This window comes from Chenopodium quinoa, unplaced genomic scaffold, assembly GCF_001683475.1.
Source record: "Chenopodium quinoa cultivar QQ74 unplaced genomic scaffold, ASM168347v1, whole genome shotgun sequence".
Lineage (NCBI taxonomy): Eukaryota > Viridiplantae > Streptophyta > Magnoliopsida > Caryophyllales > Amaranthaceae > Chenopodium > Chenopodium quinoa.
The window spans coordinates 1,996,099-2,008,950 of NW_018744460.1; the positions used below are offsets into that span (position 1 = coordinate 1,996,099).

Genomic DNA, 12,852 nt, shown 5'->3' on the forward strand with positions numbered 1-12,852 from the left:
CTCTTGATTTTGCCAAGATCAGATGTGGCTGTTGAAGCTCTAAAGTGGAATGTAAGGGCTGATGACTGGTCCAAGACCGGACCAGACCAAACACCGGAATTTTGAAATTCAAGAATCGGAGACCAGACCGAACCGGTTTGGAACGGTTTTTGATTTTTTCTATATATTTTATAGTTTTTACTACAAAGTATGATATTATGGAAAATAGAAAATATAAATCCAATTCTGCATTTTAAAAAGTTTGTGACAACTCTTATGAATATTGTTTAGACAATTATACTCTTTAAAATATTTAACTCATTTGTCTTCATTAATGTTTATTGCCTATTTTTTTTGAATTCTTAATAATGGATTGACAACATTTATACCCTTAAAGATATGTTTACATATTTATCCTTATTAAATCGATTAACAATTAATTTGTGACGTAAGGCTAAATTGAAAGAGCTCTCCAAATATGACATTACGCGCGTTAACCACCTATAAGGAAAATGATTATTAAATGTTTATTTTGATCGTCTAAAATGAAATAACTCACAATATAAAGATATTTGTAGCATATTGAATATAAAATGAATCATTTAAAAGGTTTATTCATAATATTAAAAAAAAAAAAAAAAAAAAAAACACTGATCCAATCCAAGACTAGTTTTTTAAATTTCTTGATCCAGAGAATGAACCGGTTCCTTCGGTCCAGTCCATCTATATGGTCCGAACTGCTTTTTGAACAGCCCTCAATGTGTAAAACGAGGTGGTCATAAAGCTAGACACGATGAAAGAACGAAACCATAATCCCATTTTATAGTATGCCCCCTTTTAACACATTTGTAGAGTCAAGGCCTCCTTTACCCTTAAACTATAAACCAGATTGTGTAACTAAACCACAAATGTTAGTCCTGCTGTTGGTTTTAGAATATACACGATATCAGGAACAGCTGGTAAGAGCAGATTCATTAGCATAAAGTTGGGACGATCAATCTCTCCAGCGATGACCACAGCTTGGATTGCAGCAGACAAAGAACAACGTCATACCTTCCTCTCCTCTAGATGTTGCCTGAACAGTAAATCCCATGTGAATTGAATTAGAAAATTAACTTGGTTGTCAAAAAAAAAAAAAAGAAGAAGAAAATTAACTCAAATCAACCACTGAAAGGTTGTTCATAGTAAATTGTAATCTTAGAACAGCAAGCTGTAATAAATAACTTCAGAAGTATAGCAATATAAAACTGAACAACTGTTCATTGAAATGTCATACATTTTTTTTTCTACTAATATCTCATGTCCTAAATTAGATCTAATTCTGCAAAAGCATGAAATAATCTAATATATCATTGTAAAAGTGGTGAACCAGGCAAAAACATACCCCCCCCCCCCCCCCCCTCTCCCTTTTCCATGGTGCCACAGCTCCACCCTGCCCTACCTGACATGGATATCTAAACTTTGCAGGGACAGAATGATCTGATCAGTAAGCACTTACACGAATCTAGCAATATCTCGGAGATTTGCAAGATTCAGAATATTGTTGTCTTGATTCAGTAAAGATGCTATAAGTATCACAAGAACATAGTGGCAAAGAGAATTTAGTTGGTAGCAACAACCTAGAAACATAATGTCGTAGCAACTCTTGCAAAATGGCAATCACAATAGGCTTAGTCATAGCAAGTTTTTTATTAAATAGTTTAGCTCCCCTTCTCCTTTTCCCCGTCTAGTGCTGAATTTAGATTTTAGAGTGATAAAATGAATAAATTACTGCATTGTGAGTTCCATAGTAAGGTGCTCAAGATAGCAGCCAAAGATATTGTAGGTGAAAGGAGTCCACCCACAAACTCATGTGCTTACAAGGATTACAACCAAAACTTAAAGTTCACCTGGAAAAATACAGCCTCTCCATGATTGCATTGAGTACAACGGACTGACTTCGTACGGGGAAGAGTTGGATCTGCAGCTACATCTTGTAAGACCTGAGTACGTTCACCAACAGCATGATGTATCTCATTTCTGTATACGCAATTGTTATCAGCAACCTCCTACATGAAAGATAAAGATCATAGGTAAGTTAGCAAGCAGCCAAAGTAAAGAGTTCGCAAAGCAGCTATGTGAAAATTACAGATTCAGAAAGCAGTTTGAATGCTGCAAATAGACATTTCACCCTGCTATACTAGATTCAGTCATTGGGTAATACGGTAATTCACAGCGAAAAACCAGTCACCAGTACATAATTTCAAAGGCGACTAGTACAAAAGGACAAAATGATGAGCTCTTTACTGCTAACGCAAAAAAGGAAAAAAAAATAAAAATTAAAGGCTAAAAGAAGCACCAAAAGAGCTCCATCCTCACATCCCCCTCCCCCAACAGAAAGGCCGAAAATAAAGCAAACAGAGCACTGTTCACCTTTTTGAAAGAAGTGCAGAAGTTTGCGACATGTATCAGGAATCTCAGGACATAATCTAATCAGAACTTCTGACTAACCCAAAGTAATAAATGATTATAACGATAAAATCTTATATCATAAACAGAGACTTGGCTTCTATTAACAATATTAAGAGACTTTACTAATGTTTCATCGTAGTAACACAGACTTTGAAGTTCAAAAAATTAGAAGTCACAGTTGAAGATATAATGAATCACATACACTAAGAGGAAATAGAAACACTGAAAATGAATAAGTATAAGACCATGATTGCACAATCAATTCCATTTATATCCACAAGATAATGTATAGAACCAATACCACTGCTATGCAACACTCCTACAACAAGAAAAGGGTGTGGATATTGCCAAGGCAAAAAATCCACATCCAAGGCCAAATTATCTACCCCTACCCAATATTTATGAGAATCTATATACATCAAACTTAGAAATTCAATGAAATATTTTGCAATCTTTTGATAATCTTTTGTAATATTCTATTAACTATAATTTTAGTAGCTAAATATTCCAATTAAAATCATTCCAACTAATTATTCTGGTCAAAATCCGCCATTAATTATTAACTTTTGGTGTAAGAAGACTAACACCCAGCAAGTCTAATACTATTATTTATGTAGGATATATACTTTCATAATCACTCTTAAAATCTAACTTTTGGGCATTCTAAAAGATTGGTTTCAAAACATTTTTTAGTAGACAAAGGTTTTAAAACAGCTATACTGTTTAGGAAAAATTACTTTAAATAATCAAACTTTTGCCCCATTCTCCCAAAATAAACCAACCTTTGGATTATTCCGGAATAAACCAACCTTTATATCCCATCTTCCCATATCAACCCAGCACGTCACCAAGCCGATATAGCCGGTTGCCATGTCTACATGTCATTTTCTTATTGGTTTATTTTTTAATTTACAATTTTTTATTTTATTTTTTTTAAAAAAAGCCCACCCCACTTCTTTCTCTCTCCTCTCTCCTCTCTCTTTCTCCATGACCACCTCCTTCAATACCACCATACTTCCCCTCCCACTTACTCGCCAACAACATCACTACAACCCACAACAACCACCACAAAACCTGCCCCAAATCCCCACCTTCCTCCATTTCCGTCACCCCACCACAAACCCGGCCGAAATCCCCATCCACCTTCATTTTCGTCACCCTCGAACGCTTTGACCACCATCAACGCCAAAATTAGCCACCGCATAGGCACATACTCCCTTTAACCACCACCAACACCAAAAAAAACCACTAATCGATCTTTCTTTATCAAAAAACCACCACTTGCAATTGAAGCCGCAACATTCTCCATTAAAACCACCACCTTGTCCACCGTGAATTCGCTACCGCCCAAAAAAAAAACGTTTACCTCCATCCTTAAAGCCACCTAAATGACAGAGAAAGAGAAAGAGAGAAACTAGTGCTTGATTTAAGGAGGCTAACAATTCCCCTACACTTCTGAAAGGAAGAACAGAAAGCGGAATGGGGATTGATGGAGGTGCGGTTGGCGTGGGGGAGGACAGAGAAAGAAGAGAGAGGGGCAAATTTTTTTAATTCTTGAAATTAGAACTAAAAAATAATTTTGAAGGTGGTCATGGAGGAAGGATGAAGGAGGTGGTCATGGGGGTGGATCTTTGGGTAGTGGTAACGGAGGAAGATGGTGGGATGGAGGAGAAAGAAAGGGATGACCGATTGTTTAGGTAACCGGTCATTTGGGTTCATTATGGGAAGAAGGGGTATAAAGGTTGGATTATTATGGAATAATCCAAAAGGTTGGTTTATTTTGGGAGAGTGGGGCAAAGGTTGGGTTATTTAAAGTAATTTTTCCTATTGTTTATATATTTTTTTGGCAGATTATTGGTAAACATAATGTTCAAAAAATTTAGTTAGTTGTAGTATTTAGCTTTTGATATTAATTATTGGCAAAAGCAAAAAAGATTATTAAAAGATTACAAAATATTTTATTGAAGCAATATATTTGACATATATAGATTCTCATATATGGTAGATAATTTGGCCTTGGAAGTGAATTTTTATGCCTGGGCAATATCAGCACCCCAAGAAAATTAACCACATTACTCAAAGGAAAGGTGTTCCCTCTCAACCGCCTTTCAATTCCTATAATATGCAAATTGGCCATCTTCATTCATACTATGAAGCACTAGTCCATATTTTTTCTTGACAATATTTAATACAATCCTCATCTCAAGTTGGTTAAGTATTGCCGCCATCGATGCAAATTTAAAGTTATAGTACAGCTTCCTACATCCAAATCCCTCACTCTTTTCGTAATCGAAACCAATGTCATAATGCCAAACTATAAACCCAGTTAATATGACTATAAGATCAAAAATCTTATAGCACAAAAATTTCAGCTTTTATCATTTAATGTAAAACCCAACAATGTTTCAAAATTCAACTACTCGATATTACAAATTAATGTAAGAACAATTAAGAATCAACAAATTCCTGACTACAAAACCCTAATTAGTAAACTTAAAACTGTAATTAAGAAAGCTAGCAAACAGAAAAGGAGAGAGAATTGAAAACCTGGTGATCGCAATTTCGGCAAGCGTAAAGGAGAATCTTGTGATCTTTGTCCTCCTTTGGGTACAGAATATTGTTGCTGTTCATTCACGCACAAACACAAACAATAAAAAATTAGAAAAAAATAGAAATTTATCAATATTAAAGCAAGAAAATTGTTGAATTAATTGATTAAATTTAATTGCAGAAGAAGAAGATGAGAAGATCACTGACCATTCGCGGCAAAATTTCATAGTACTCATCTTGGATAATGTATTAAGCTCGAATAAAATCAATTGGGGAAAATTTGGAGAAAGAATTTTCGGAAAATCAGATATCGGAGAAAAAGAATTGGATGCCCTAATTTTGCGTTTTCTTACTCTTGTTCTTCAGTCTTCACTAGCAGCGGAGCTACGGAGCTGAGGTTTTAGAGTTTAGTAGCCCGGAAATTAGTTACGAGTTTTGTTGGGATTTAACAGTTAATTAAACTTAAAAGCCTTATAGTTACTCCGCGTATACTACCTCCGTTTTTTTAATTGACACGTTTCAACTTTACCACTTTTCACACACTTTCTTTTAAGTGTGTTTTGTAATCTATAGTCATGTGGAAATGTAAAATCTTGTTAGATTCTTTATAGTACATATTTTCAAAACAACTTTTTATAATTTTGTTTATCAATAATTAAAGATATTAATGGTTGAATTTATGCATGACAAACGCGACTAAAGTAGTAAAGTCCACTAAATTACTAAAAAGAAATGGAGGAAGTACTTGGTTTCTACCCATGTGATACTTGGTTTCTACCCATGTGATGTACGAATATACTACGTATATATTTTTTTTTATGTATTATTAAAGTTATAAATCAATCTTATTCAAATGGATAATGAAACTTGTATTGTTGGCCTGAAAAATTATAATTATGGAGATTATAGACTAAATTGTCGCAATTTAATCAATTTGATGTACTAACGTATGATTATAGATGTGTCAAAATCTGACCCGATCTGAAAAAATATCCGATTTAGGTTTCGATTCGCATGAACACAATAATTTAACATGACTCAAGTTTGAAATTAAGTTTGAAATTAGACCCGACTGACCTCACCAAACCCGAACCGAACATCCGAATTGACACCAATTGGCATAAAAGGTTTATCGAGCATAAATGGCATTGAAATTGTGAAAAACTATATTTAGAGAGAAAAAAAAAAGGTAAGAGAGTCTCCTCTCTCCAAATGGATGGATGGAAAAGGAAGAAAAAAAAAAAAATATATATATATATATATATAAACAAAAAAATTGGAATCCTTTCAATTTATAAAACCAATGTATTTAAAAATGTTTGGATGCAAATGAAACCCTCATGCACAAGAGATTTAGTCAGCCAGGATCATGTATTACCAATCGTTGAACTTACAACTAAACATTGCTAAATTGTGAAAACACCAAAATTAAATCTGATGTAGGTTTCCAAAAATACAATTTAGAATGATTAGAATCATGAACAGGTCAGCAGATACATCAGCATAAAGAGGTGGCAATCAATCTCTCCATTTATGACTACAGGTCGGATTGCAGCAGACAAAGAACAATGTCATACCTTCCTCTCCTCTCAGTGTTTCCTGGATAATTGCCCCAAATGAGATGGATTAGAAACATATAGTGAAATTCATCATGGTATAACTGAAAGTAGTATAAATTGTATTCAGAGAAAAGCCAGTCCCAGGTTAAGAAGTATGACACATAAGAATCTCATGTCCTTATTGAAACCTAAATGTCCATGATGAGCATGAAAGAATTTGAGATATTATCGTTGATAAGTGATAGGACAACTTCCACACTACAATCTGCCAATCCCCCTGCCTCTCCTTTTTCCAAAAAGAAGTAGAAAGAGAAGAGCTAAAAGAACTTGCATGATTCTTTCAGTGTCTCAGAGAAAGACCAACAAAATTCAGAAAACTGACGTGTTGAGTCAGTAAGATGCTATATGTATCATACAAATGGCGTCAAGAGAATTTAATTGGTAACATCAATTTAGAGAGCAATATATCTTGTTAAGTGTTGCAAATTGCCAATCAAATTACAGGCTTGGTTGAATCTTATTAGCCCATGCTCATTTTTATAACATGTTTCCCCTTTTACAAATTCCCCCGGTCCCCCCAAGTTAGCACAGCATGTAGAACTTTGCATTTTACTAAGGAACCAAACCACAATATGAGGTCCAAATAATAAATTGATCGCCACATCATAAGATCCAAGAATTGCCACGATAAGAAAGTAAAAAATTGATCACTGCATCATAAGTTCCATAGTAAGGGTGGTCAAGGTAGCAAACAAACATGGTGCTTGGTCATAACAGCTGACATATCACATATCCTTTTAAGAAGAATAACCAAAATTTGAGGTTCACCTGGTAAAAGACAGCTTCTCCGTGATTGCATTGAGTACAACGGACAGACTTGGTCCGGGGAAGAGTTGGATCTTTAGCTACATCTTGTAGGGCCTGAGTACTCTCTCCAACAGAGTGATGTATCTCCTTTCTGTATACGCAAATGTTATCAGCAACCCCCTACATGGAAAACAAGGGTCATAAGTAAGTGAGCAAACTGGCAAAGAAAGGAGTTGGTTACGGATAAGAAAACATTAGCCATGCTTATAGCTTTTCATCCTCCTATCATCAAGTAATAAATAAATAAATAACCACCATAAGCGCCCTCCCCCAATGAAAAAAGGTTGACAATCAAGAATAACAGAGAAGGCCAGCTTCTAAATGAAGTGTGGATATGCAACACCAATAAAGCATTTTTATTAACTAGTAAATGCAATGAATGATCGTGCAAGAATAGAAACTTTTCTATCAATTCTTTATGAAAGCATCTAGGTTTATAATGAAACTAGAGACTGTCTTTCTCGAATTAAAAGTATGACACATTTTTAACCTTCCATCTTATAAAGCAATAAAAAGCACATACAGTAAATGAAACACCAAAATTACACAATTATAAGATAATGGACACAGAAGAAAAATCAATTTCATATAGAAAATAAAAATAAAAAAAACTAACCTTGAATGATGGCTCACTTGAAGCAATATGAGCACATACAGTATATTGAACAAGTCCAAGATCAAGGTCACATCAGAAAAAATCAATTCCATTTATATCCAAGAGATGGCAATAACACTACCATGCAACATTTCATCAACAAGAAATTTACTACAGGAAATTATAGTGAAGGTATTCCCTCCAATCGCCTTTCATGTCCTCTAACAATGCTAAAAACCAGGTTCCACAAGCAAAGAACACATCTTTAATAATTTAGAAAAAGAAAAAGAACACTATTACAAGTCACACTATGACACTAATAATATTGGTAATAGCCTAGTATTAGTAGATGGGTGATTTATCAACTCACTTACTTAATCGAAACAGGATTAAACAAACCCACCTACTATATCCTAACAGGTTGAAAACCTTATTCCAAACACGTAATATTCATGTCGGGTTGTAAAATCTTGTCATTCATGTGATTTAGTCACTTAACATACATTTATACAAGTTAAACAGGATCATACTAGGAAGCATAAAGAATTTGATTTATTTCTATATTATATAATTTCTATGATAAACTAGAAACTATCCTCTACTCATATCCTTATTGAAGTAGTACTACAGCCACGGCTCATCCATGCCATTTCAAGCAAGAGAAATACAAATTTCCAAATCCTACATCCAACTTGATTATTCTTCGAAGGCGAAAACAATGGTATGAACTTCCAATTCATAAAGCTAATCAATATTAATATAGTTCAAAATTCATAAATCTTCTTGCATGCAAAATTGAGCTTTTTAAAAAAGTTGCTGCAATACTAATACCCAATTGCATTGCCATTTATACATTCATAAGTACAGCAAAATTAAAACAACAGAAACCCAAATTAGTAAACCTAATAATTTAACCAAGAAAAGCTAACAATTAGTTCAAAAGGAGGAGAGAGAAAGTTGGGCGCAACCTCATGGTGGCAGTAGCGGCAAGCGTCAAGCAGAATCTTGTGATCCTTGTCCTCTTTTATGTACAGAATATTGTTGCTGTTAAATTACAAACACAGTTCAAAAAATAAACAATACCCCCACAAATTCCCACTAGAATTTAAGTAGAATTTAGCAAGAAATCTATTCAAATTGATGTTAAATTGTTACATTAGTAGCAATAAAGATGTGATCTTGACAGAAGAAAATGAGAAGAATACTAACCATTTACTGCAAAATTTCATGGTACTCATCTTGGAAAATGTGGTTAATTGGAAAATTTTGTAGCCCTAATTTTGAGTTTTCTCACTCTCTCTTCAGTCTTCACTGCTACCCACTAAGTCACTAGCAGCCTGAAGTGAGACAAGTGTGGGAAAAGTGGGGTTTTAAGTTGCTATTCGGAATTTAGAACTCAAATCAATTATTTAAGTGGGTGATACAAATGTTTTGTTTTAAAGCATAATGATTTGATTAAGAAAAATGGTTATTTAGTATCCATATGCTTTTGTATCGAATTAATGAAAAGGCTAGGATTACATTGGTGAGGTGAGTAACCGATAATATTGTGTTAACTTAGCAAGTCCTACTAAACAGAGGAGAGAGACCAAAATGTTGGAATCTTTTTATGTGCCGCTACAACCAACTCAAAATATTGGGAGGGAAAGCTGGGTAGCACAAATTTTGATCTTTTAGCAAGCGGAGTTGAGCGGGATAGTTTCCCTTGACCGCCAAACAATCAATGGTGAATTCCTCAATAATGATCTAGCATACAACGACAGCGATAGGAGGAAGTGGAGAGAAAGTCAGGATATTAGTTTTTGATGTAAAATATTAAGAATTACAACCGTTTTTCATTAATTAGGTAGTTAAAAGTATAGGTTGAATTTAAACTAAAAACGAGCACAACAATCTAACTTATAATTTTGTATTATTATTACTCGTACTATTATTTCTTTCTAAAATCTCTCTCAAACACCATCATCCTCTAACATAATGTGTTCTGCAAGAAATTGAAGATTAAAGGACTTCCCACATAGGAGAGCACCAGCATGCATGTCAATCAAGACACTTAAATATCTGGTGTTGAATACTTCTCCGGCTGTAATCCAATGATGCAACAAGTATTAAAAAAACATAAACCTAGGCGCGAAACTATCACTACATGGCTATCATCTATGTTCATATATTTGAGTATCCACAAAATGTTCTACGTACTCTAGCGGTGAACATAAACAACAACAAACTTAGGTTGCAAAACAATAGCAGAAGCCAATACTGCTACATCTAGAAAATCCCAGTAAGCATATTAGCAGCAGTAGCAATAGCTGCTCCAGTGATTGCAGATTGCACAACTTGCTCATGTGTTGTATCATCAGTCGTAAGTGCAAGAGTCATGCCTGTTATTGCTCCAGCTACAGCACTGTTTTTCTGTGTGAACATGAAAGAGAAACAGTTAAGATACTTGATACTTGATACATTATCTACGGAGTAATCCTCAAAAGATAACATCACCTGTCCAACTCCTAGTTAAGCTGAGTTGCACATGTACAGCTAGAAAACTAGAAAAGCATATCAGCAATTCAGCAAATGAGCTATTATATTGAGCATTAAGAAGCTACAATTGAAATACCTAGTACTACAATTATATTTCCGATAAGGAGGAGAAAACAAGAGTGTCGTGATTACCCAATCGTGATAACCACAAGCCTCATTCAGCCCATAAGTCAGACCAGAAAACACCCCTGCAGCCAACCCTGCAACGATGAAGCGTGTTTGTGAGCCACCAAAGTTGTTACAATAAAATGGCTCCAAAACTCATTTTACATAAAACCTTGAGTCTAATGAACAAAAAATCCATTGAAAATGATGTACTCCTAGAGTCCTAGACCCCTAGTACATTCACACTACTGCAGTACTGCACAAACAAATTGGAGTTGATCTTTACATGTTTTACATAGAGAATAAACTTACCCCACTGAAAAGTCTCTTTGCCTGTACTTTTTACCTGAAAAACATTATAACACAAATAATTAAATCAATCACTGTAATAAGGTAACTAGTTACGGATATATTTACGCCTGGCACGCACATTTGGCTAAGTCGATATATCAGCTAGAATGCCCATTGATGATAAGGTTATTAGCAAGAAAAAGAACATGAACAAACAGCATGCTTTGTTAATTAAGTTGCCACTCTTTAAGTCTGTATGTAATAACACCACAAGATTAAAAAAAAAAAAGATTCGAGAGCAATTACCAAAGCCTCAATTGACTTTCTGTTGGTCTCTCCTGCACAAGACGATTAACAACAATTAGTTTGTTTATTACTAGCTTACAAAGCTGCATTGCATCCGCCACTATCCACAACTACTTACGATAGAATATATGATTACCTCTAAGATCTGGAAATCTTTTCTTGGCACCATTACCATCTGTTGAATCAATTCCCACACCTGGTTCACAATTAATTCGTTAAGTTCGAGTTGAACAAGTACCAAATGTAGTCCACTTCTTATGCTAAATGGTGGCAAGAAGTTTCGGTGTCATAACTAGGCCAATTCAATTCAGCTAAGCACTCAAAGCATTCAACAAGAAAGCATGCCAGTATGTCAGAGAAGTTTTACCCTCAACCACAGTAAAATAAGCTTCACGAGACACAGCCTGAAGAGCTCCAATCTATACAAACCAATTTATGATTAGAAGTTTCATCAAAACAAAGAACCCAAGTGTGCATTAATTTGGACATAAAAAAAACAGTACCATTTCTTAAAATCTTAGAAAAAGGATGCACATGTTCTTAGCAACAATAAGATGACATTAACAATTCAATCATTCGTTACCAATATGTCTAGAATTAGTTCACATAAATGTCAACTTATCATGATATTAACAATAATTTACTAAATGTGTTTATTTGGTTAAAGTTTTTTTTTTTTTTTTTTTTTGTTGTTGTTGTACTGGCTTTTTAATTACTCATTATTTGACATTTTATTTGTTTAAGGCCAACACCCAAAAAGCCAAAATCATAATGTACACCCGAAAGTACATACAATCCTATGTAAAAGTACATACTTCAATTCATAAAAGAAGATTCAATAAAATTAACATAGAAATATAATACTATCAAAAAGAACTTTCACTAAACAAACAGAAAAACAATATTAATCGACAGCATAATACACGTCATGTTCCCGAAATATACAATCGGAGAAAACATACGTACCCCAGCAGCTTTAATAAAGCTATGGGCAATGCGGTTGAGAAGAGGATGTCCCAAATCAAAGTAACCTTCTTTCTCAAAGCTTCTCAACTCATCCATGACTGACATTTTCCCCAAATTATCAATACTACTATTAGCTGGTCTAGTAGTTGCTGTTACAGTTACACTACTCATTTTCTACTTGTTATTTTCTTTAATGTAATTCTTCTTTCAAAATTCACCGAATTTTGAAGGAATTGGTTGATGACAAATTCACAAACCTTGTGTGTCGTGTCATGGTCTGCATGTTACGTGGAATACGTGTAGGTTGATGAGAAATTGAAGATTGTGTAGTGTTGTACTACGTGGCAATACTTGGTCAATTTCGTGCCACCTTTCCAATTACCCCATCAAATTTTGTATTTTTCTTTCATAGATAACGTAACTCATTCTTGGAGATTATCTGTCATAGTGAAATAAACCATTGTAATGATCTTAATTCATTTTCTTATTGTAATTGAATCTGTTGTAATTGAACTATAAACTGACGTCCTTGCATATGATCCAATATTTGTTTATCTATTATAACAAGAAATATTAACGGTTAATAATATGCATTGATACACATGAAAATTAAAACTTTGCCAATAAAAAAACTGAAGGAACGAG

At 34.3% G+C, this 12,852-nt stretch overlaps 3 protein-coding genes across 4 annotated transcripts; all 3 read right to left on the minus strand.

Annotated features, from left to right (window-relative positions):
- Positions 1–622: 622 nt before the first annotated feature.
- On the minus strand, positions 623–5,419 carry LOC110697204 (DNA-directed RNA polymerases II, IV and V subunit 9A). The gene is made up of 4 exons (XM_021874553.1): positions 5,188–5,419; positions 4,978–5,053; positions 1,869–2,027; positions 623–1,054 (listed from the first exon to the last, which is right to left on the minus strand). Exons 1-4 carry the CDS (start codon positions 5,214–5,216, stop codon positions 974–976), a joined length of 345 nt encoding a protein of 114 aa, XP_021730245.1. The 5' UTR covers positions 5,217–5,419; the 3' UTR covers positions 623–973.
- Positions 5,420–6,229: 810 nt separating this feature from the next.
- On the minus strand, positions 6,230–9,628 carry LOC110697205 (DNA-directed RNA polymerases II, IV and V subunit 9B-like). The gene is made up of 4 exons (XM_021874554.1): positions 9,211–9,628; positions 8,970–9,045; positions 7,368–7,526; positions 6,230–6,579 (listed from the first exon to the last, which is right to left on the minus strand). The coding sequence occupies exons 1-4, from the start codon at positions 9,237–9,239 to the stop codon at positions 6,499–6,501; spliced, it is 345 nt and encodes a 114-aa protein (XP_021730246.1). The 5' UTR covers positions 9,240–9,628; the 3' UTR covers positions 6,230–6,498.
- A 270-nt stretch (positions 9,629–9,898) lies between these two features.
- On the minus strand, positions 9,899–12,444 carry LOC110697203 (outer envelope pore protein 16-2, chloroplastic-like). 2 transcript variants are annotated; one of them, XM_021874551.1, is made up of 7 exons: positions 12,208–12,444; positions 11,609–11,660; positions 11,378–11,437; positions 11,242–11,273; positions 10,957–10,990; positions 10,672–10,739; positions 9,899–10,413 (listed from the first exon to the last, which is right to left on the minus strand). In XM_021874551.1, exons 1-7 carry the CDS (start codon positions 12,376–12,378, stop codon positions 10,270–10,272), a joined length of 561 nt encoding a protein of 186 aa, XP_021730243.1. In that variant the 5' UTR covers positions 12,379–12,444; the 3' UTR covers positions 9,899–10,269. The 2 variants fall into 2 exon arrangements, with proteins under 2 accessions (XP_021730243.1, XP_021730244.1); XM_021874552.1 differs by lacking the exon at positions 9,899–10,413 and adding an exon at positions 10,498–10,544.
- Positions 12,445–12,852: the final 408 nt, after the last annotated feature.